Source organism: Argiope bruennichi, chromosome 6 (assembly GCF_947563725.1).
Source record: "Argiope bruennichi chromosome 6, qqArgBrue1.1, whole genome shotgun sequence".
In the NCBI taxonomy this organism is placed as follows: domain Eukaryota; kingdom Metazoa; phylum Arthropoda; class Arachnida; order Araneae; family Araneidae; genus Argiope; species Argiope bruennichi.
The window spans coordinates 132,790,095-132,812,642 of NC_079156.1; the positions used below are offsets into that span (position 1 = coordinate 132,790,095).

Genomic DNA, 22,548 nt, shown 5'->3' on the forward strand with positions numbered 1-22,548 from the left:
CAATTCCTCGTCGGACTTAGCTCAAAACTTGATGGGTCTTTACGTTAATGAAGTCAAATACGTGTACCAAATTTTATCAATCTAGATCTCTTCATTTTGTTGTTATCGTGTTAATTTACATGAGAAAAAACGGACAGATTGACATTCTCTGAACGAATGTCACTAAAATTTTGATAGAAATCTGCAAATTTGATGTAAAGATCAGGTACAAAATTTCATCCTTATAGCTCAGAGCGTTTTTGAGTTATTTATGTTACAGACAGAAGTTTCTTAAAAATATGCTATTGTAATTTAGGGAGAATTTTTCGAATTTTTTAAAGATTCCGTCACTTTATCTGTACTACGTATAGGAAAAAGATAAAAGTCCACTACATATAAGATAATCAAACAAAGACAAATTATTTGAGGAAAAAAAATAGAATCGAAAGAAAAAAATTGGGTTATTTTTAAAGACATCATTCGGGACACAAAAGTCCTATCTGGTTAAAAAGGATATTTTTTAAAATAAAATTTTAAGGAATGGGATTACCATGAGTTTAAAAATATCTTTTTTTTTTTTTTTTTTTTTTTTTTTTGTAATTCATTTTTTTTTTGCTTTTATTTCCAGTATTTTCTCGAATATGAGGTTTATTAAATGAAAAACAAGAAGATAGGATTCAACAAGATATAAAAGCATGGTAAACAATATTAAGGACACAAGAATGTGAATATGATTGGTAGATAACGCTTGGAAATTAAAAAGCGACACTGAACTCATTCCAAAATCTAAAGAACTCGAGCGTTTTCTTTAAAAGAAAATTCAAACCAATTTGTCCAATTTTTGTAATCAAATTTCTGTCCAAATGTGTACATATCAAACTTTCTTATTATTTATTTGAATGAATCAAGCATTTTTTTTGTGAAAAAACTTCTTCAGAAACAGTGCATGTTTTGTACTATGTCCATACAAAGTTTTTGAAAATGTTTCAAAATTTAAATTTTTAGATCGATAATTGTAAATTTTTTATAATTAAAAAAACAGATATTTTTAATGAAATCAGCTTAAATAATATCTTATAGGTTTTTTAAATTTATATAAACTTCAAACCCCCGGGGGGCACCTCAAAATGAGGATGAGATGCTTCCGATATGATGGTTGGATCTCGCCACCCTGGAGGGTACGCAAAAAGGTGGGGGATCTGGCTCCTGCCATCGATGACGGGACGTCCTTCCTTCGGGAAGGGCTGTACCGTGGCCGGTGATGATCCTTAGGACTCAACCACAGTTCCCGCCAGTGTTACTGTTTCGGCGGTCCGGTTATTCAGTATAATTTATCCGTGTGCCTTCGGGCAGGTCGAAGAGTCAGTGATATGACTTATATAAACTTCAGACAAAAGATTAAATTTTTTAGGCCTGTATTATTTATAGGCTATCGAAAACTGAAATGGAAAGAGTACTATCAATTCAAAGGGTTTTCGAGTATAGTGTGAGAGAACTTCTACAGCATTAGGGAAGCCCCAATGCCATTAGAACAACTGTTATTATTCTTTCAAAATCAAATATGAAAGATAAAAACTTCCACAAGCGGAGATATTAGGATTTCTCCGCTTGTTATTATTTAAATTATTATTGATAACCGCGTTTCTAAAGCTGAAATAAAAAAAAATGAAATCTACTATCGCGAATTCGAAGTCATTACGTGAGAACATTATTTTTTTAAAGTCATGTGGTATCAATCCGAAAGAAAAGCATCATGTTCTTACATGACACCTATTTCGTAATTAACAACATTTACAAAAACAATGGTTTTTAATTATCTCAAAATTAATCGAGTTCAAATTTTTTTTTTCTCAATATATATATATAATATACTTTAAATACCTTTCCTTGCTGTTTCGTGTTCGTTCCCATTTTCTTCTCTTGCTTCTTCGAGGGATAACTTCTTACGATCCTGCCCTTTATTGGCTAGAAAGGAGAATCGGGTATATAGCAAACAATCACGCAAAGTTGTAACTTTTTGTTGACAATAAATTGACAAATATGACAACCTTCTTTATCATTTTCTAATAACCCTAAAAGTGAAAAATGAATGACTTGAAAGCAATAAATCGCCAGTTCATTTTGTATTTTCTGTCCGTGCAATTTGAAGCTTCAAAAACCTCTAACCAAAACAACATCATGTCCTGACTTGATAATAAAAAAAAATACAGAATACAACCCAGACATGTAAAAATAATACAATAAATTCACAGCGCGCGCGCGCGCGCACACACACACACACACACACACACACACACACACACACACACACACACACACACACACACACACACACACACACACACAAACAGAAGGGCACAGAAGTCTTTTGATGTTATTCTGTAAATATTTCAAAAAGCTTATCAATTTTAAAACATGGTTAGATGACGTAGCAAGTCACCAGCTATTTTCCAAAAACCACTCCAAAATAAAACACTTTCGAGCCACTGTTAAACATTTAATGTGTCTCACGTCCACATACTTAGCTGTGTATTAGTAGAATTAATCTCAAATCCGTGATTTTCCGGCATCGCCGAGACTTTACAATCAGGCTCTTGTGGTCTCTGTAGAATGTCTAGACTTAAGTGTGAAGTAAGCCGAATAGCTCCTACTTTATTCTAATTAGGGTCATTTATTATTTAAAGAAGTATTTCGTAGCAGTTTAATGGTTTTTCTGGGATTTATTAAGATTTATGACTTAATAAATCACGATCTATTAAGTTTTTTAAAAACTGATTTTTGATATTTATTACATTTCTTTCTTTAAACCAATAATACATAGTATTTTTATTGTTGGGATGATAGCTTAGAATTAAATAATGAATTTTAATGTGTTGTTATTTTGATGATTTAAGAAATCGTAAAAGTATGAGGTTCAAATTAGAAAAACGAACACAAGAAACTTAATTCCAAAAAGAATAATTTTCAGAGAGTTAACAGAGGGTCGTATTTGCTTCCGTATAATTGTTGGAAAAATTCACGGAACTTCAGACGAGTTATAACAATTGGGGTGTCTAGACTCATTTAAAACTGGTCTCTTGTTGAAGTGGGATTTATAATATACTTTTTATGAAATAAAAATGTTTTTGCATTCGAATATATTTCCAAATTGTTGAAGTTTATGATAAATGTGCAATGAGTCTATGATATGACAGGAAACAGAGTGCTGTTTTTGAATCGACTAGATGATCGATGTGTCCCAGGTTAATACTATTCATCAAACTGTAAATCTGGTGCAAAGATTCAAGTGAAATATATTGTTTCATAGAGTTCTGATTTGGCTCCTAGAGATTACGATTACTTTCTCTTCTTCTATGAAAGGCGGAATATTTGTTAGAAGAAGACTCTTTTTATTTGAAGGAGTGACAGCTACCAGGAAGTGACTAAAAAAAGACAATTTTTACCAAGTCAGATGAACGAACTAGTCCCGTGATCTCACAAATCCTTAGTCCATTATCTGATAATGCCTCTATCGATTAAATGAAAAAGTTTTGGGTTTTACTCTCTCATATCATTTTAATTTCAAGCCAGCTATTGTTTTAGAATTTTTCTATCGGTATTCTAATTTCTTTTTATCAACTTGCGTATTTTAGAGTTCGCAGTAATTTATCGACAGTTTGTATAAATGAATTGATATAGTTTAGAGTCAAACATGTTTTTCAGCAACATAGGGAATTATGAAATATATTGTTTGTGGATATGAGCTGCCCTCAGTGGGGTAGGTACATATTATTTAGATACATTGTATGTTTTTATGTTCTTTTAATTTCCTTTTAATGTGTGATGAATAACACCACCCGTTAGTATGGTATGGAAATTTGAAGAGAGAGCTGTCAGTTTCAATATGGTCCTCATTACTTGACCGCGGTTAAAAATTACTAACCTCGTCCCAGAATAGCTCTAGTGTTGCTTCAAAGGAGGATGTTAATATAAATAAAATTAAAAAGTAAAAGTAAACCTGTAATTTGGTTCGACTGGATTCTATGAAAAAATTCTATATGCAAAATGCGAAAAATAGCTTAAAAATCTCTTTAGGATATAACATTGAATATAGAGCCACAAAATTTGGCTAATAATAATTTTTTGGTTTGTAGGGGCTCATTAAGAAAGGGCTTTCTAAATTTTAATCAAATTTTTAATTTAAAATTAAAAGAAATATTAATGTTTTTACTCAATAATTTCAAAGCAAATTATTGCACTAAAATATTTTTAGACCATTATAAAATTCAAATTATAATACCAATACTATTATTAGCTGTTAATACTAATATTAGCCATTCAGTTACACCATTTTTATTTTTTTAATGATTTTTCTTTAATATGAACACATTAAAATATTTTAAAACATATTTTACAACAATACTTTTCTTTGTTTTAGTTATTAATATTATATTGATGTAGAACGATTTTAAATATATATTTTTTGTGTGCACATTATTACAACACAATGAATAGTAAATTTTAAAAATAAAATGAAGATTGACAACTGAGCGTAAAATGCTATACTACTGCAACGTTTCGAGTAAAAGGTTCGAAGTCTCTTTAAATATTTTCATACACGAAACGAATTCGGTGCCTATTTGAAAGAGCTTTACATGCATATAAGCTTTTAGTCATTAAAACTGTAAGAAATCTGATGGTGCTATGTTGGTATTATATGAGGTTGGTACGAGGCATCTTAATGATCCAATATTCTGAATTGTCAAGTGTTATCGATGATCTGGCGTTATCGAGATGTAATTGGATGACTGTTGTTTGTATTTTGTGGCTATATTTTTTGTAAGATGGGATGAAACCTCTGACTATAGACGAACAACATTGTTTTACTGTAATGGTCATTCCATGACTATGAAAATCACTTGTCATCCGATGAACAGCTTTTGGACTTAACACCACTCCACACCTCCGTTTCTAGAGCTCATGTAGCCCTTTTCCGGTTTGGTATAGATGTAGGTGGACTTTTAAAATGAGAGGCAGAACAGAAGACACCTCCCACCTCATCCTCGAAGCTCCTAGTGAGGCATTTCATCGTCTAAAAAACTTGAGAAGGATTCTTATTAATTGGGAAATGTTTCATCTGAGGGAATTTCATCCTGTCAAGCGTTGCTCAACCTGCCAGGCTTTCACCCATACAGCCAACTCGGGCCAATGCAAAAATGATATTCCATTTTGCGGTCGCTGCAGCGGACGACACCACACCTGGAAGTGCACGTCTAATGAGCACTTCTGCATAAACTGCTCAGAGTCGAACAGACTCAATGGAACTAACCTACATATCTACCATATGGCCATAGATCCACGATGCCCCTGCTACCAAAAAGCGCTAGCAGCATTTAAACGAACCAGGGATTATTAATGACAACTAATATCACTCTAAATTCGTCCTTCTCCAGCAATAAAAATTTAAATATTCTCCAAATTAACCTTGGCAGAACTAAAGCAGCAACCACTCACCTCCACCCGACAGTGGTAAAATTGAAAACGGACATTCTCTTGGTACAAGAACCATATATGTACAACAATAAAATACAAGGTTTGCCGATGTCTTGGAATATCTTCACATCCACATCAAATAAAGCTGCAATTTTTATTCCCCAAACCATCCATAAAGCAATTACAGTAGCTAAATTGGAAAATACAATAGCAGTCAAACTCCATACTGACAACAAACCTATAACACTCATTTCGGCTTATTCGTCTCCAATAGCGGATATCAATGAAACTTTACAAGAGATCCAGGATATTATAAGAATGCTACCAAATGAAAACTTCCTTGTAGGAGCCGATCTAAATGGTCACAATCCTCTTTGGGGATATCATCGCACCAACACCAGGGGTGTTGCAATAATGGATTTTCTACTGGCTAATAACCTTTTTATCAACAATTCGTCAGATGCCCCACCTACCTTCACGAGAAATACAGATGTGGGTTGGCCCGATTTGACGTTCTGTTCGCAGGAAATGATCACAAAGGTAGCCTCTTGGGAAGTTCTCGAAGAACCATCGTTTAGTGATCACCAATTTATTCAGACTACAATAAGAACAATAATTACTAGCCACATCTTCAATAGGTTTAAAACCCTCCATGGAAACCATAATAAATTCCAGAAGCAGTTTCAGTTTCATGTCGAAAAACTAATTAACATAATCAAGAACTGCAATACCCAACAAGAACTAAATGAATTTACCTCCCTTCTTCAAGCAACAATAATTCAAGCCTGCAATAAAACATTTAAAATAAAGAAACAGCCATTGACTGAAAACCCAACTTGGTGGACAGACAAATTAGAAATAGAAAAGAAAAGAATTAAGGCATTGAGGCGAAAGGCCCAAAGATCAAGTTCGGAGGAAAGATCAGAAAAATATTTGCAGTGGAAGACAGAAGCCAAAAAATATATGAAGCAAGTCAAGAGAGCCAAAAACGTTGGTTGGAAAGATCTTTGCACGGAAGCTGCAAATCCATATGGAAAACATTTCAAAGCTGCCTTTAGGAAAACAATTCATCCATCTCAACTAACAGTCTTGAACAATATCAGTCCAGAAGGAGGACACCAAAAAATAGCTCAGGATATATTAGAACAAATTTTTCCATTCCCAAATTCAACCCCATCTTTAACACATGAAATCACCACCACACCTAATGATTGCCCTTTCACTGAAAAAGAAATAGCACAGGTCATTGATAATCTCCCTCATGGAAAAGCACCAGGATATGACGGTATCGATAATCTAATTCTAAAAACAATAAACAAAAATTTTCCTATCATCTTCAAAGAATATTTTAATAAATGTCTTTCACTAGAAAAATTCCCGGATCCATTTAAAATAAGCAATATCATCCTATTTCAAAAAACTGGAAGAGACCCTAAACTAGCCACGTCATACAGACCAATAGCTCTCTTACCTACTATAGGAAAAGTTCTAGAAAAATTACTCACACAACGTCTTATTTATTTTCTAGAATCAAATAAACTCATCAACAATAACCAGTTTGGATTCCGTGAAGGAAAATCTATAGATGCTGCTCTTAAAAAGCTTGTAGAAAAAATTTATGATGGAAAAAGGGAAAAAGACAATATTCTGGTACTTTCAGTGGACATCAAAGGGGCATTTGATAATATCCAACACAATTCAATAGTTAAATATCTAGATAAACTCCAATGTCCCCAAAATTTAAGAAACATCTTTGAAAACTTGCTACATGCCAGAAAAATAATCCTCAACAAACAAGAAGGCTGGGCCATAAGAGAACAGAAGCAAGGCTGCCCCCAAGGATCGTGCAGTGGTCCAGCTCTGTGGAACTTGGTGGCGAACGATCTGCTTAGTAAAATCTGGCCTGCCCATACAACTATCCAAGCATTCGCCGATGATTTTGTTCTGGTCATTAAAGCCAAAAACAAAAGAAAATCTAAGACAAAATACTCAAGAATCAATAGCACAATTCGTATCCTGGGCTGACATAAATAATCTAGAAGTGTCCACGGAGAAATCCAACTTTATTCTGTTTAGTAAATGGGTAGCAGGACCCAGAATCTATTGGCAGGGAGAAAGAATAAAGCAGACACACGCCATTAAATACCTAGGTGTCCATATTGATGATAAATTGAATTGGAACACCCACCTCAAGCATTTAGCATTGAAAGCGCAACAACAACAATTCAATTTTCTCAAAATAGCTGGCAAATCCTGGGGAATAACACTTCGACACAGAAAATTTTTGTACAAGACAGTCATTGAAAGGATGCTTGCACACGGAGCAGGAGTTTGGTGCCTCCACCCAACGGTTAGATTAGCAAGAAAGCTCTCTTCCATCCAAAGAGGCTTTCTGCTAGCAATTACGGGAGCATACAAGACCACGCCTACCGCAGCACTTCAGGTTATCCTTGGCTTGCCACCACTTCATCTGCAACTTCAGATGATGGCAAGAATGACTGAACTGTATAGACTTCGTGGAATCGTAAATGATATGCCACACATCAGCCCATACGAGTATGAACACAGAGCTACGGGATGGTCGTCACATCCTTCCAAACATCTCCAAGTACATCAAATTTCGTTGGAGGATGGTGGATCTCAGAATTTAGTACTCGGGATCTATACCGATGGATCAAAGACCTCAGCAGGAGTCGGGGCTGCATTTTGTGTTGTGCAGGGCGCAGTGACTATACACCAATGGTCAACCAGCCTATTGAAAGAAAACACGGTCTTCCAAGCTGAATTACTAGCACTCAATACAGCAGTCAAATACGCAACCTCTCTTCCTACATCAGATCCCATCACAATTTACGTCGACAATAAAGCAAGTATACAAGCCTCAAGTTCACCAAAATCTAATAGCCAATTAGCAAGAGATACATTCACCCTTCTTCTTGCAAATCCTCACATTAAAATTTCATGGATCAAGGCACATGTAGGCTATGAAGGGAATGAAGCGGCGGACAAACTAGCAAAAACAGCGGCTAATGCTAATCAAGATCGGAATGTAATGAAGCTTCCAAGATGTCATCTGAAGAACATCCTCCAAACCGATATGATGACAAGATGGCAAAAGGAATGGGAAGAAGGCGAAACAGGCCGCTCCACATTCAACATAATACCGAAAGTTTCTCTCTACGCGACCAACTGGAACAGAGCGGATGTCCTTTTCTTCACTGGACACGGCCCATTCCCGAAATAAATACACAGATTCCACCTGGCCAACTCTCCTTATTGTAGCTGTGGGGAGATAGGATCCACAATTCACTATGCCACCGAATGCCTACTGACTCTCTCATTGCACATGAGGAAGCCAGAAACAAGTCTCGAGGAAGAATGGTACAGGAGAGTTGCATCGAATACCCTTTCACGCGGCAAGATCCACTCCATAGTAAACCATATTCATAAATACCAAGACCTCTTCAAAACTACACAATAGCTGAGAGCAAAATGCCACTTATCAAAATCAGCCGAAATTATAACTTCAAAAGTGCAGTTCTGACAAAGGAAATCAAAACCACAGGACTCAGAAGGACGTTACAGATTTCTGACTTTTCAGTGATTATTTATGTGCTTATACATATCATACAGATGTTCTCAATGTAATTTATCAATTTTTCAGTTAGTAATCTCGTTTCCCTGTAAGTTGAACCTATAGTGACCATTTGTTTAAGTATCCTTGTCCCCCTCTATTCGGTTATTACGTCACCAAAAAATTAAATACAGTCGTGTAGGATTTGACACCGTTGGGATTCTCTCTGGAGAACCCTGGATTGTCTGTCGTCTCTTTCTTTCTACCAACATTTTCTTTCTTTCTTTCTTTCTTTTTTTTTTCCTTCCATCTTGTGCTCATCCAACTGGTTAGATAACTTAGTGTTATAGGCACCGGGGGCACAGGATGGCGTTATGTTATGTAGGTGGACTTTATTAAAAAAAAGCACAGCAATCCATTTGAAAGAAACAAACAAATGAAAAAATATAATACGAATACATATAACATAACAAGAAATACTAAAAACTAGAATGAAAAATATCTGGAGTATAATAAAACTGGATGAATGAACATGATTATGTACAGCATGAGTGAAAATATAAAGGAATTATAATAAATTAGTCACTTGAGGGGGTTAAAGAATAAATTTTTAATAAAATGCGAGATGTATTAAATGATTCCCTAAAAAATGGTTGGGGGTTAATCTAATTGGAACAGTTCTCCATGATCAATTAGGAATCTAATCATGTTTATGATTCTTTTTTTGGAAGATGAATTATTAAGGACTCTTTTGTACCAAAGACTTTCTAGCGAAGATGAGGGTTTTCTGAAGCGCCATGAAAGAGTATTTGGCAGGATGTCGCAAAGTGGATATAACGGCCGACTTCTCCACAAGATCTATCTTCTGATAAATGAAAACGGCGAAGAAAGGAAGGGAAGGGACCATATCCTGTGACAAACAGGATTTCTTCACGAGTGCCGGAGAGTGGGTGCAGTTTTGCTGTTTTGATGACTTTATAAACAGAACGACCCGTATTTCCATCATCCCAGAGGTTTTGTCAATTTCTTATAAATATTTTCTGAAGACGCTGTTTAAGATGGCACCAGGGTTTTGGAGCTTCCATTGGAACACCTTCGATAATGACTGCTTTTGCTAGAACATCAGCTTCTTCTTTATCCCGATAACCAGCATGGGCTTTGATCCATCTTAAGAGAATATTTGGGTTTTGGAGGAGTAGGATTGGATGTTTCGGATAAGTTGATGAGGAGAATGAGAATCTATGCTAGCAAACTTTTTGGACTAAATATTACAGCTGTTTTTTATCTTGTGAAAGGGATAACTAGAGTAATTTTGTTTGTATTCTAACTGGCTTGGAATATGTTGTTAGAAATGCAAAAATCTCAGACGAGCTCGTAAATTTAGCTCAAAGGGGGTGGGAAATGGTAGAGGGTTGACATTTTCATTTCGCTGCAACTTTCTTAATACTGAAGATAGAAAAATAAATCCAATTAGCCAAATGAGCACCTCATTAGGACGAGCAACTTTTGTATTTAAAGTTGTTCGGTAATTGCAATATATTAGAAGTTAGGGACTGAAAATCAATTTCGAATCCCTCATTTTGACTGTTTCTAACATCATCAATTTACGTTGCCAGATGTAAAGGAATCTACCTTTGCCTTCCAGCTTACCGAGAAGAATTGTTTTTGATTTAGTTTCGAGAAGATAGTAGATGTGAGGTGCACTTACTAAATATTTGAGAAGCCTGGCACAATTCATATATAGTACACTTAGAAAGAATCCCTTTCAGTGTTTTTTTTGTCACAAAGTGTCTCTTTTATTTGCAAATCATGGCATTTTTATGTGAAACATTTCATTATCGTCCATATGGCGGTATAATTGAGACTTCAAATGTGCGCTTACTTGAAAGAGATCTAAGTAGAATTGGATCCTTTTTATGTAATAAGAATGTCGACAGTGATGATATTTAGTGAAAATTATTTAAAAAAATAATTTATTCGTGAATGCTCAATCACTTTATGAAACAGATATAATTTTTTTATTAATTAAAATCGGAATTGACTATGAATCATTAAGTCGTGTAAGCTAACATAAATCGTCATAAATTTAGCTCGTTCATAATTTTTTTGTATATATATATATATTTTATTTTAGTCATACAATATATATTTTTGCAGGTAATAATTTGATATACAATTTATAATAAATTTGATGTACAAATTTATTTATCATATTGGCAATCGTAAATGTCATTCGATTTCAGTCTGGGATTCATACCTTCTATCTAATCAGATGGCTACTTCTTTAACATGGCCAAGAAAAAAGGAATAAATGGCGTCTAGACACAGTCAATGTGATAGCCTCCCAATTTAGAAAACACATATCTATGGAGCAGTTATAGTTATTTCGTGTAACAAAGTAACAGTCACCTACAATACAAAAGTGCTGCAAAGTGATTTCTGTTTTTAAAACTGATTGCTTCTTTGATTCATAGTTTCAATATCAAATATATATATATATATATATATATATATATATATATATATATATATATATATATAGAGAGAGTGAGAGAGAGAGAGAGAGAGAGAGAGAGAACCTTAATAAAAACCAAGTTAATAGGAAAATAAGTATCAAAATTAAACCAAATAAAATAAAAATCCGGCCTGAAGACTTTCTCAAGTGTCACCCTTAGGCAGAGATTCAAAAAAAGGGATTTTTTTCTGTGAGGAAACACAGACTAAAAGTCCAAACTATTGATTCCTCGTCACCCGAAAAAGGATTAACCCCAAATCCCTTTACCTAAAATAAAAATAGACCTTTCGTTGCATATTAACTAAATAGATGGCGCTAAGACCCTCCAATTATTTTTTACCTTGAATGGCGTTAGCTAAAGAAGTTTAGGGCGCGGAAAACAAATGGGATAGCTTATGTAAAATTTTTTTTTGCCTGCTGCTGGTATATCCTTTCCTATTTGTTTCATAATTGGTTTGAGTATTATTATTTGGTTATTGTATGTTATTGTATTTTTGCTTATTAGTGGTCGTATTCTTCTAATTTATTGTTTTCTTTTCTTTTCTGTAAAAATGGTGTATCTCTTAGGCATAATTTCAGGGGATTTTTGGGTCACGAGGAATCAATACTGTTGGACATTTTAGTCTGTATTCCTCACAGAAAAAAATCCCCTTTTTAGAATCCCTGCCTGAGGGTTCAGGCCGGATTCTTATTTTATTTGGTTTAATTTTGATACTTTTTTCCCTGTTAACTTGGTTTTTATTACTATTCTTTACACACACACACACACACACACACACACACACACACACACACACACACACACACACACACACACACACACACACACACACACACACACACACACACACACACACACACACACACACACACACACACACATATATATATATATATATATATATATATATATATATATATATAATTTTTGATATTGAAACTATGAGTCAAAGAAGCAATCAGTTTTAAAAACAGAAGTCACTTTGCTGCACTTTTCTTTCAAATCTTTCATTTAAACTCTGATTTTTTTAAATTAATGGAAAAATGAAAGAGATTCATTTGAAATAACTGCGAGATATATTTGTTTGTAATCTGTCTACTGAGAAAATGCTTTTCTTGAGAAATAAATTAATTTTTTTTCAGCACAGGGTCTAAATAATAGTAATAACAAATAACTAAACCTTTTTCTGCTTGCTAATTGATTTCATATTATTGTTACGTATATACTTTAGTGTGGAAAATAATGACACACACAAGAAGTAGAGCTAAACCAATTTATTAACTCAACTCAGAACACAGTGACTGACAGATCTTCTGCTTTTATACTAGCAGAGAAAGTTACAGAATACTTTTCTGGAGACAGTGAGAAAAGTCCAGAATCTTCTGGAACATGAAATAAAGCGAAACATAAAATCTAGGAATTAAATATTTATACAAACTGTGAATCGCATTGTCTCTAGCAGGATTCGAACTTACAATCTCTTCATTATGAGATCAGTGCTATGACCATTCGGCCATGGAGAGTCGACTGCCTCATTTCAATGCGGCATTTTAAGTTTATGCCATTTTTTATTCTCTTGTATTTAACATTTCTTCCTTCAAGTTTGTAGATTATAAGACAACTACTATAGACTGTTTTGCCTTAAGGGTCACCTGAATGACCGAAGCAACGTGCCAATTGAAACACGTATTGTGATAAATGTGTAATAGTTCCCAATATGGTGCGACTTACATGTTTATTCCTCACTTAAGAGGTACAAGCCGTTATCCAAATTCGGGCAACTCCACCTGAAATCATTTTTCTATCCATTAGAGGGACAACCTCATGAACAAATGGTCAACAACAAACAACAACAAAAACCTCATGGACTTTCTCATGAACAAATATCTATTGAAAGAGGATTCAATTTCTCATCTCCATACCTGAGATAACCCCCCCCCCCGCCGATAAGTTTCAAGATAGTAGAGTTCAATTTTGTAGATGATTTACTCATTTTTCGCCTTAGTGCGGAAATTTTGAACCGTGTGTTCTCGATAAAAATGCAATATCTTCAATGATCAATAAATTTCTTAGCATTTGATTAGCAGTTCTATTGCGTATTGATTTATTACGGCACTAATTGATCATAAATTAAGAAAAATTGTTTTTAAGATCCAATAACGATTACTGTAAAGAATCATAAAAAATGTAAAGCATTAAAAACGTAATAAATATAAGATAAAAAAACTCACTTAATTGTGCATTAAAAAAAGAGAAAATCAATTTATTAATGAATAATCTGGAGGCAAAATAAAATCTTAAATGCTTGAAATGATAAAAACATTAAATAAAATATCAAGCCACAAAAATTGTCAAAAAAAAAAAAGAAAAAAGAAACACTATTTAGAAATTAAAATATATCATGAACAAAATAAACCTTTCGATTTATTTAAAAATTATTGACTTTACACTTTTTAAAGATTTTTTTTATCTTGATCTCGTTAAAAAAATTCATTGGACATTTTAGCACACTTAATTTTGATTTAGTTATTTATTTGAGTATTATTATATATACACTTCCGTTCAACTTGAATATCTGAAAGGAATTTATCGGAAAATTGGGATTATTTAATCCTAAAAGCTATTTTAATGTACTAATAGGTGCTTGGATTTTAAAATCTGTTTTTATTTTTATTTTTAGTCATGAATTAAATTTCTTTTCCTGGAAAAAAATTATTTTTTTTTTTTGTAAAATTATTCAGATTCGTTATTTCAGCAGCACAAAAAAAAAAAAAAAATGACAGAATTAATTAGCTTTCTCCGACATCTAAATATAAAATTAATGAAAAATTTATTTTTTCGCATTAAGAAAAAAATCTTTAAATTTTCGCTATCATTGTCATGATGCCTTTTCTGTACATAATTTTTTTTCGGCCGTCTGAAATGGTAGAATTATTTATCGCGACGATTCTCGTTCTAATAACTTGGAACTAAATTTTAATTTAATAAAGATTATATGTTTTTAAAACTCGATAAACGTTTTTTTGAGTGATTTTTATTACAGTTATTTTCGCAAATAATTTATTTTTTCGACATCTGTTTCTTATTAAAAACTTTAAGGAGTATCTTCGTATTAATTGAGTTTTCAAAATTGGTAATTGCAATGTGATGGAATTTAAGATAACAAGAATTTTTATTTTTATTTTTTAGTTTAATAATAAAGATATATTATTAATTAAACACGCTATTGTTTAATAATAACATGATGAATCGAGTTTGAATTATAATAAGATATATCTGTAGATTAGCAATATTTTTATATGTTATTAGATTATATTTAATTTGACTATTGAGAATATTTTTTTTAATATTTGAATAAAAAAAATATTTTCAGCAAAATTTTTTAAAAAAAAAAATTATTATTTGTTTCATTTCTAAATTGATTTCAAGTAATAATAATCTCAAATGCAAATTACTTTTTAACCGAAAATCATTTTCAGTATTACAGAAAATAAAAAGTTATAAAATTCTTCAGCAATTTGGATTTTGACATGATAATTCTAACGCAATAACATGATGGATTGAAATTGTTGTGAGATATATCTTTAGATTAACAATATTTTTATATGTTATTGGAATTATAAGTTTTTATAGTTATTGGAATTATTTAGTTTGACTGTTAATATTTGAATAAAATAAATAATTTTAGCAAAGTTTTTAAACAAAAATTAATATTTGTTCCGGTTTTTAGATTATTTCTTTTCCAAATTAATTTCAAGTAATATTAATAACAAATGTAATTAATTTCTTTAGTCAAAAATTATGTTCAGTAATATAGAACACATAAAATTCTTGCACAATTTGGAATATATGCGAAATATAATATTCGGGATATATATGAAAAAATAATAATTTATTGGAATTATATTTAGTTTAATTATTGAGAATATTTTTTATATTTGAATAAAATAAAAATTTTCAGCAAAATTAAAAAAAAATAAATTCTTATTTGTTTTGGTTTTTGGATTGTTTCGGTTCCAAATTGACTTCAATTAATATTAATATCAAATGCAAATTGTTTTTTAATCCAAAAATCATGCCTAGTATTCAGAACACAATTTTTTTTTTTAATTCTTTCGCAATTCGGAGTATATACAATACGAAATATAATATTCGGGGTATATATGAAAGAAATAATAATTTATTGAATTATATTTAGTTTGACTATTGAGAATATTTTTTAAATATTTGAATAGAATAAATATTTTCTGCAAAATTATTAAACAAAAACTGTCATTTGTTTCGGTTCAGTTTGTTTCCGTTCAAATTGATTTCAAATAACATTAATATTAAATATGTTATTTTTTAATCAAAAATCATGTTCAGTATTACAGAATACAAAAAGTTATAAAATTCTTGCGCAATTCGGATTTCGGCCGTACTCCCACCACTCCGCAATTCGGACGAGTCTCCGTTGCAGATCGCGCCGGTATGGAGCCCCTGCACGTGAATGAGATGGCGCGCATGCGCATACGAGATCGATAGCCGGCCGTCGAAAGAGAACATCGCCAGAAGACACCGGAGCGGGTGAACGGTTACAGTGATTCCGCTCGCACCCTTTGTTTGTTGTTCGATTCCTGCCTCCGCAGTGTTCGGGGCGCCCCCGACCCCCCAATGGATGCCGACCCAGGTGAGTGCTTTTCGAACGTTCATTGCGGTACACTCCGCACCCCTCCCGTAGCCATGGCAGCAGGACGCTATAAACACCTTTGCGACCTTGCCTGACAAACGACTTGAGAAACGGAATCAAACGATCCGCGTTCTAAAGTTATTTTCTTCTATTCCTTCTTTTATTAAAAACAATATTTAAAATAAATTCCTTTTGAAAAAAAAAAAAAAAAAGGCAAGACTTTTTTTTCTATTTTAATTTGTTAATCTCTGAGTTGAGATTATAAACATTAGTTATAGTTTATCCTAACTTGAAAAGAGTTCTTTTTAATTTTCATTTTCCCGCCCTTTTTACAAAAGCACGCCATTCACGTTTAAATGGATTGGAATGATACGAAAGTAAATGAAAGAGAGAAATCTTTTACTACGATTGAAAGCACATTCAATTGGATCTGCCAGATCTTGACAGCTGCTTAAAATAAGAATGTTTATGGCATCAAAAATGAATTGATGTACTCACGATTGTTACTTTCTCATTGAAAAGAAACCGAATGTGATATTAATAAATTTTTTTATCATATTCTTTTATTTAAACAAAAATGAATCTACATTTAGTATTTAAAATGAATGAATTTCCTAGAAAATAACTCCCAATTGCGATTGAAATATTAAAATGTGATTATAAAGAAACTATTCTAAAATTTTTTTAGCTACTAAAAAAAGATCTGTTGATTAGAAAAGTTAGTAGGATTACAATTTTTTTTTTGGAGATTAAAAATTTATAAAAATTATTACACTATATTTCGTCTATACATAAGCAGACATATTTTCGATATTTAAATAATAGTCGCGAGTCTTAAAATGCTTCATGATTAATTTATCATTTGATTGGTATAAAAGAAAGGCCATTTTTGTATCTTTGTTTTAGTTTGCTTTACTTTAATGATGCTTTCACTTTTTAATATCACATCACTTTTTTTCATATCTAGACAATCTTTTATAAATTCAATTTTTTCATAATATTCTTGCATTCATGGAATATATCTACATTGATGAAACGTTTTCAATTGATATAAAGTAATTTTTGTAAATTTCCATCGCATTTTGGGGAATTTTCAGAAAGAATTCCAAATAATACGGATCAAATTAATACAGAAGTTTTGGGTGCTCGAATTTTCCTTTTTATTATATGCTTGCCTTAAAATTATTTTCAATTTATCAAAAAAAAAAAAAAAAAAAAAAAAAAAAAAAGGGGGGGGGGAATGTAATAGTTATTCAGTCACTTTTGTGTAATCTACAAATCTTTTTTTGGCATTTTCAAAAATGAATTATGGAGTTACTCATGATTTTTCAGCTAAAATATTACAAATTATAGTTTTAAGGGCTCTTAAACTTCCTTCATTTTGAATGAACGCATCAAGAAGAACGTGATCGAAACCACAATAAAAGAGTAATGTGTTTGCGTGATACTTTTGATAGCCACAAGAGAGTCGTTGGCATCGGTTCGGTGTATTTGTTTTACTATTTGCGAAGGAGTGGAACATCGATTTTCCGATTTGAAGTAGGCGAAATTCTTCGAAACCGACACGATATAAATTCATCAAGATGGTTTCATGCAATCGATTTGCTTACATTTAACACGAAAACTTCCCAAATGCAATTTTCTCATCAATATTGTTGTTTGTGAAAGCATTCGAACCAAACGATATTTTATTTTTTCCCCATTGCTACTGTTTTATGTTCAGAACTTGATTTTAAGCTGTAAGCAATCTAAGCAAATATTTACATAAATTTTTTTTTTTCAAAATGTATAGGAAAAAGAAATGGATTTCAATAATTGTATTTAAATAAAGTTGATACTGTTTGCTATAATTTTGTTTTTTCATTACAAGTTGACAATGTAAATTTCAATAGCTTAATTTTGCTGGGGTCTAAATTTTATATATCAAGTGGCGGTTTTGTCGTTCTATTCACTGCGATTGCCCGATTTTCTTAGTAATTGTCACTTCAGGAAAGTTGGACTCGGTGGCTTTACCACTTGGCCAGTCATCTAGATTTTTTTCTTAAAATACAGTTTTAGCATTTTCAAAAGCTAAGTAATAGGAAGAATGAAAGAAAGATCGACCCCCCCCCGCCCAACGACTAGACTTTCATTAGCTATGACTTTTGCCATTTGCTGATTTTTACGGTTCTATTTTTATTTCATAATTTAAAATTGTATTAAAATTTCCTAATTTTAATAACATTATAATCAGGCTGAATAAAGTTTGAAAAGACTGTCGTCCAAGAAATATGCGTAGAATTTAAATTTAAACCGATATAATGGATTTTATAAAAATTTCACCGATTTTGGGTGATTTGTTTTAAATACTAAGTGTTCATTTTAATCGTGGTATAGTATCTAATTTCTCAACGGTTAGCGATATGTATATATTTCCAGTACGAAAAATTCTGAAAACGACGTAAAAATTATTTTATATTATTGGAATCAACAAATGTATTATAAAAAATTATTAATTTAAAATTTTTAAACACTTTTCTTGCTTTTTTAAGTCATACTTAATAAAATGATTTTGACATATAACATTTTAAACTAGCAAACAAACAACAACACTCTCGAACTTTTCCATGACCTAAATTAACAGAATTCATTCATTATTTTAAGGCAATCCATTCCGGTCTCAAGGAGATGCCATCCTTTGTTTGATGCTTCTTTCTCGAGTTGACCAATGAAATGGCCTAAAATAAGGATTTTAGACATGTCATCTTAAAGATAATAGCTTCATAACTTGGTCAGTCTAGATCGCAGAAGACTGGAGATTTTTTGTTTTTATTTAAAGTGCTAATGTATATAGAATATTTTACTGCTCATATTTTTACTAATATAAACTTTTATTTAATTATTAGGGTCGAGAAACTGTAGAAAATTCAGATTTCATAAATTTTCAGCAATGCATTAACTCAAGCAACGTAAGACATTTTTTTTTTACGTCAATTAGAAATTTTTTTTCAATTGAAAGTATCTATTTAGAAATTATCACTAACGACTCAAAAATGTAGCTACTGGTCACGATACGAGAGGATATGGTTACTCTGTATACAGTTGACGTAATTTATATACATATTTTATGTTAAATGAAGTATGCAATTTTTAAGCGAATGAATTCAATGCACTTATGCGCAAATACAGTAAAACTGCTATCTCTTTTAGCACTTCCATGCATCATGTAGCCATTTTGATACATATTTTTATTTCCATTTATAATGAGTGATTGGAAATCCTTTTTTAAATGCGTTTTGATAAACATTTGCAGAAAACACCGATATATGACATGAGCGGAACAAGAATTAGACTTAAACTGGAAATTTAGAAAAATAACAAGGTGTCAATTGTATGAATAATTGCACCATTAAAAATATTATCAAAACATTTTATTTCCATTATAAAAAGTATATTGGTAAAAAGGAACTTTTATTTTTATTGCCAAATTGTTAAAGTGATTTATGTCACTGGGATATTGTTTCATTCACATTGTAGCCAATTAGCCCATTTCAATTGATTTGTTAAAATTTCATCATAAAAAAATAAACAAATTTTTAAAAATTAATTTTCCTAAATTATATACAGCTATTCAAAACACATGTATTTTTCTCGTAAAAAAATGAAAAGTCATGCATTATAGGGTTAGATAAACTAATGACAAAAATGAGATATGAACTAATGCGTTAAACTCTGTTAACTTCATACTTTTGCAAATAATTAATATATGATGAATAATGATTTTTTCCTTCCTTTTAATTCCCTGAAGAATGAAAGTAGAGTACATAGAAAACGAATAAATTTTGAAATATGGTTTTCAGAATGTTTTACTATAGTTGCTCGTATCGGGGAACAATTGAACGAATCTCGAAATGAGGAGAAATGCTGTTTCAGATTTTTGTATCAAATTGGTAGAACTACTTCACTTGAAACGGCGATTTTGTTGCGACATGATTGCAGAAATTATTTTATTATCTCTCAGACCGCATGTGATTGCGAGAAGTGATTCCCTTCCCCCTCTGATGAGAGGAATATTTGCCCGGAGTAATGCAAATAAAACGGAGAGCGATGCTATTCCCTTGGGGGAAGGGGTGTTATTTCTCGCATACGATATAGTGCATTTTGTGGTCAGATTAAATATATAATTAATAAATCAAATATGCGTGTTGGACTTCATCTCATGGATTGGCATCAAAATTTGATAAAAATTTGTCATCGAAATCGCATATTATATTTTAGTTATTTAGGTCTTTGCGATTTTGGTTATCGTGTTCAAAAACCAGTGATTAACAGATAAGTTAAAAGTTGTTCGATACTTTGATAGATTTAGTCCACTACTAGAAATAGATTGGCAGTTTTGGTGTAAAGATCTTGTGCTAAAATTCATTATCTTGTTGCTTTTTCAGATTATTAGGGATATAACGTATACAACATTCAGATAACGCATACAGATATGCAAATAGATAAACAGATAGATTTATTCTGAAATCTGACGCAGATCTGTAATTTTAGGGATAAAACCAAATGCTACATCTTATCCATCTAGTTTGTCGAGTTTTTCAATTATCATGTTCACGTGAAAATAGATAATCTGGCAGATATATTTGCTTTGGTAAATTTTGGATTAGATTTTCTAGATTCACAAGCAGATAGAGTACCTCTTCCTAAACCTTTAACCATTAGAGGTGTAAAACAGTAGTATGAGCATAAGATGAAAGACAAATCTAATTCGAAAATTTTTGTTTCTTATCTAGCTTGTTGTTTTTTAAGATTATCATGGTCATAACGTAAACAAATATTTAGATAACGCATATGGACATGCAAATAAACAAACTGACAGTCCGTTGATCGGTTTATTCTAAAATAGGATGCAGATACGTAATTCTAGGGATGAAACTAAATGTTACATTTTATCCATCTAGTTGGCAGAGTTTTTCAATTATCTTGTTCAAGTACAAATGGGTAGTCTGACATATATATTCCTTTAGAAGATTTTCGTACTTACCCTTTATCCATTAGAGGGTCAGAACAGAATTATGAAAGACAGATCTTATAGTAGGCACTATAAATTTTTAATAATCTACCTTAAGGTCCTTCAAATTTTTAATAAATTTATAGGACACTTTAATAATTTTGAAAAATTTTGAGATCAAAATCAATTTTTAATATTCAAAAAATTAATTGATTTCATCGATAAAAATCTAATAAATTAATGAAACAAATTTTTAAAATAATCATCTATTATCATTAAAATCTAAAAAAAATAATGAAAAAAATTTAAAATTATCATCTACCAGCACAATTATTAAAAAAAGTTAAAAATTATAAAAAAAAAAAATGAAAAAAATTATAATTTTTTTTCAAAATTATTAAAGTGTCTTATACATTTATTAAGAATTTGAAGGGCATGAGGGTGGTATATGGATGTCCCATAAGGAAACCCATATACTACTTCTAATTCGAAATTCTTTGTTTCGTTTCTAGGGAAATCTAAAACTAAGAGATTCATGAAAATTCCAAAGTTAAATGCATTGTCCATTTCAATAACTTCTTTTTGAATATTTCACAAACGAGAATTAAGTATTATATTTTTAGTTGCTAAGAATTCGATATTGTTGGCCTATTCCAAACTGAAAAACATGTTAGTCGAGTTTGAGCTTCGTTCGTGATGAATTTTTTAAAACTAAGATATGAATATTTTGCCAGGAATTGTTAAAAAAAAAATGTTACAAAGCTCTTACGAAAAAAAGAAAGAAAGAAAAATATATGTCAATTATTTCACAATTAAGTTAGAACTGTGAACATGATGAATTCCCAACCTTCTAGCTTCCACCTTTTCCTTTTCATAGTTTTTCATTTCCCAACGCCTGCAATCTTAAATATGCGATTTAAATTTTGCGTAGTTTCTCACGAAATGTTACGTGTTTCCAATTCCAATTTCGTTTTCGGATTTTTGTGGGGAAATGTTCTTTTAAACAACGGAAGCTGAAAGTGCAGTTTTCTCTCCATCAATCTTTACGCATTTCTGCATAAACGTTTTAGTAGAATACGCAACAAAAATAATAACCAATGGATAATTTTTGAGAATAAAAAAACATTACATTTATTTTATAAATTGCATTTTTGTTTTCTCGTGTTGGAAACATAGTATTAAGATTAAAAATTCCCATCTGATTATATAAAAGAAATATTATTTTAGTACAGAGAATATATATAAAATTTTGAAAATAGGCCTTTTTGCCATTGTTCTTCGGAAATGTAAAGGCAGATCTTCCTCCGTCTTCATCAACGCACTGTTTTGGAACTTAAAAATCGTTTCC

General features: G+C 31.7%; 1 protein-coding gene across 2 annotated transcripts in view; it reads left to right on the plus strand.

Moving 5' to 3' along the window:
- LOC129971338 (multiple C2 and transmembrane domain-containing protein 1-like) overlaps positions 1–22,548 on the plus strand; it is a 386,350-nt gene that overhangs the window by 13,093 nt on the left and 350,709 nt on the right. The window contains exon 1 of one of the 2 annotated variants that reach the window (XM_056085004.1): positions 16,097–16,210. The exons of the other annotated variant lie outside the window; for it this stretch is intronic. Within the exon in view, the coding sequence (XP_055940979.1) occupies positions 16,195–16,210 (16 nt within the window). The 5' untranslated portion in view covers positions 16,097–16,194. Of the gene's footprint in view, positions 1–16,096; positions 16,211–22,548 lie in introns of those variants that run through there. 2 annotated transcript variants of the gene reach the window in all.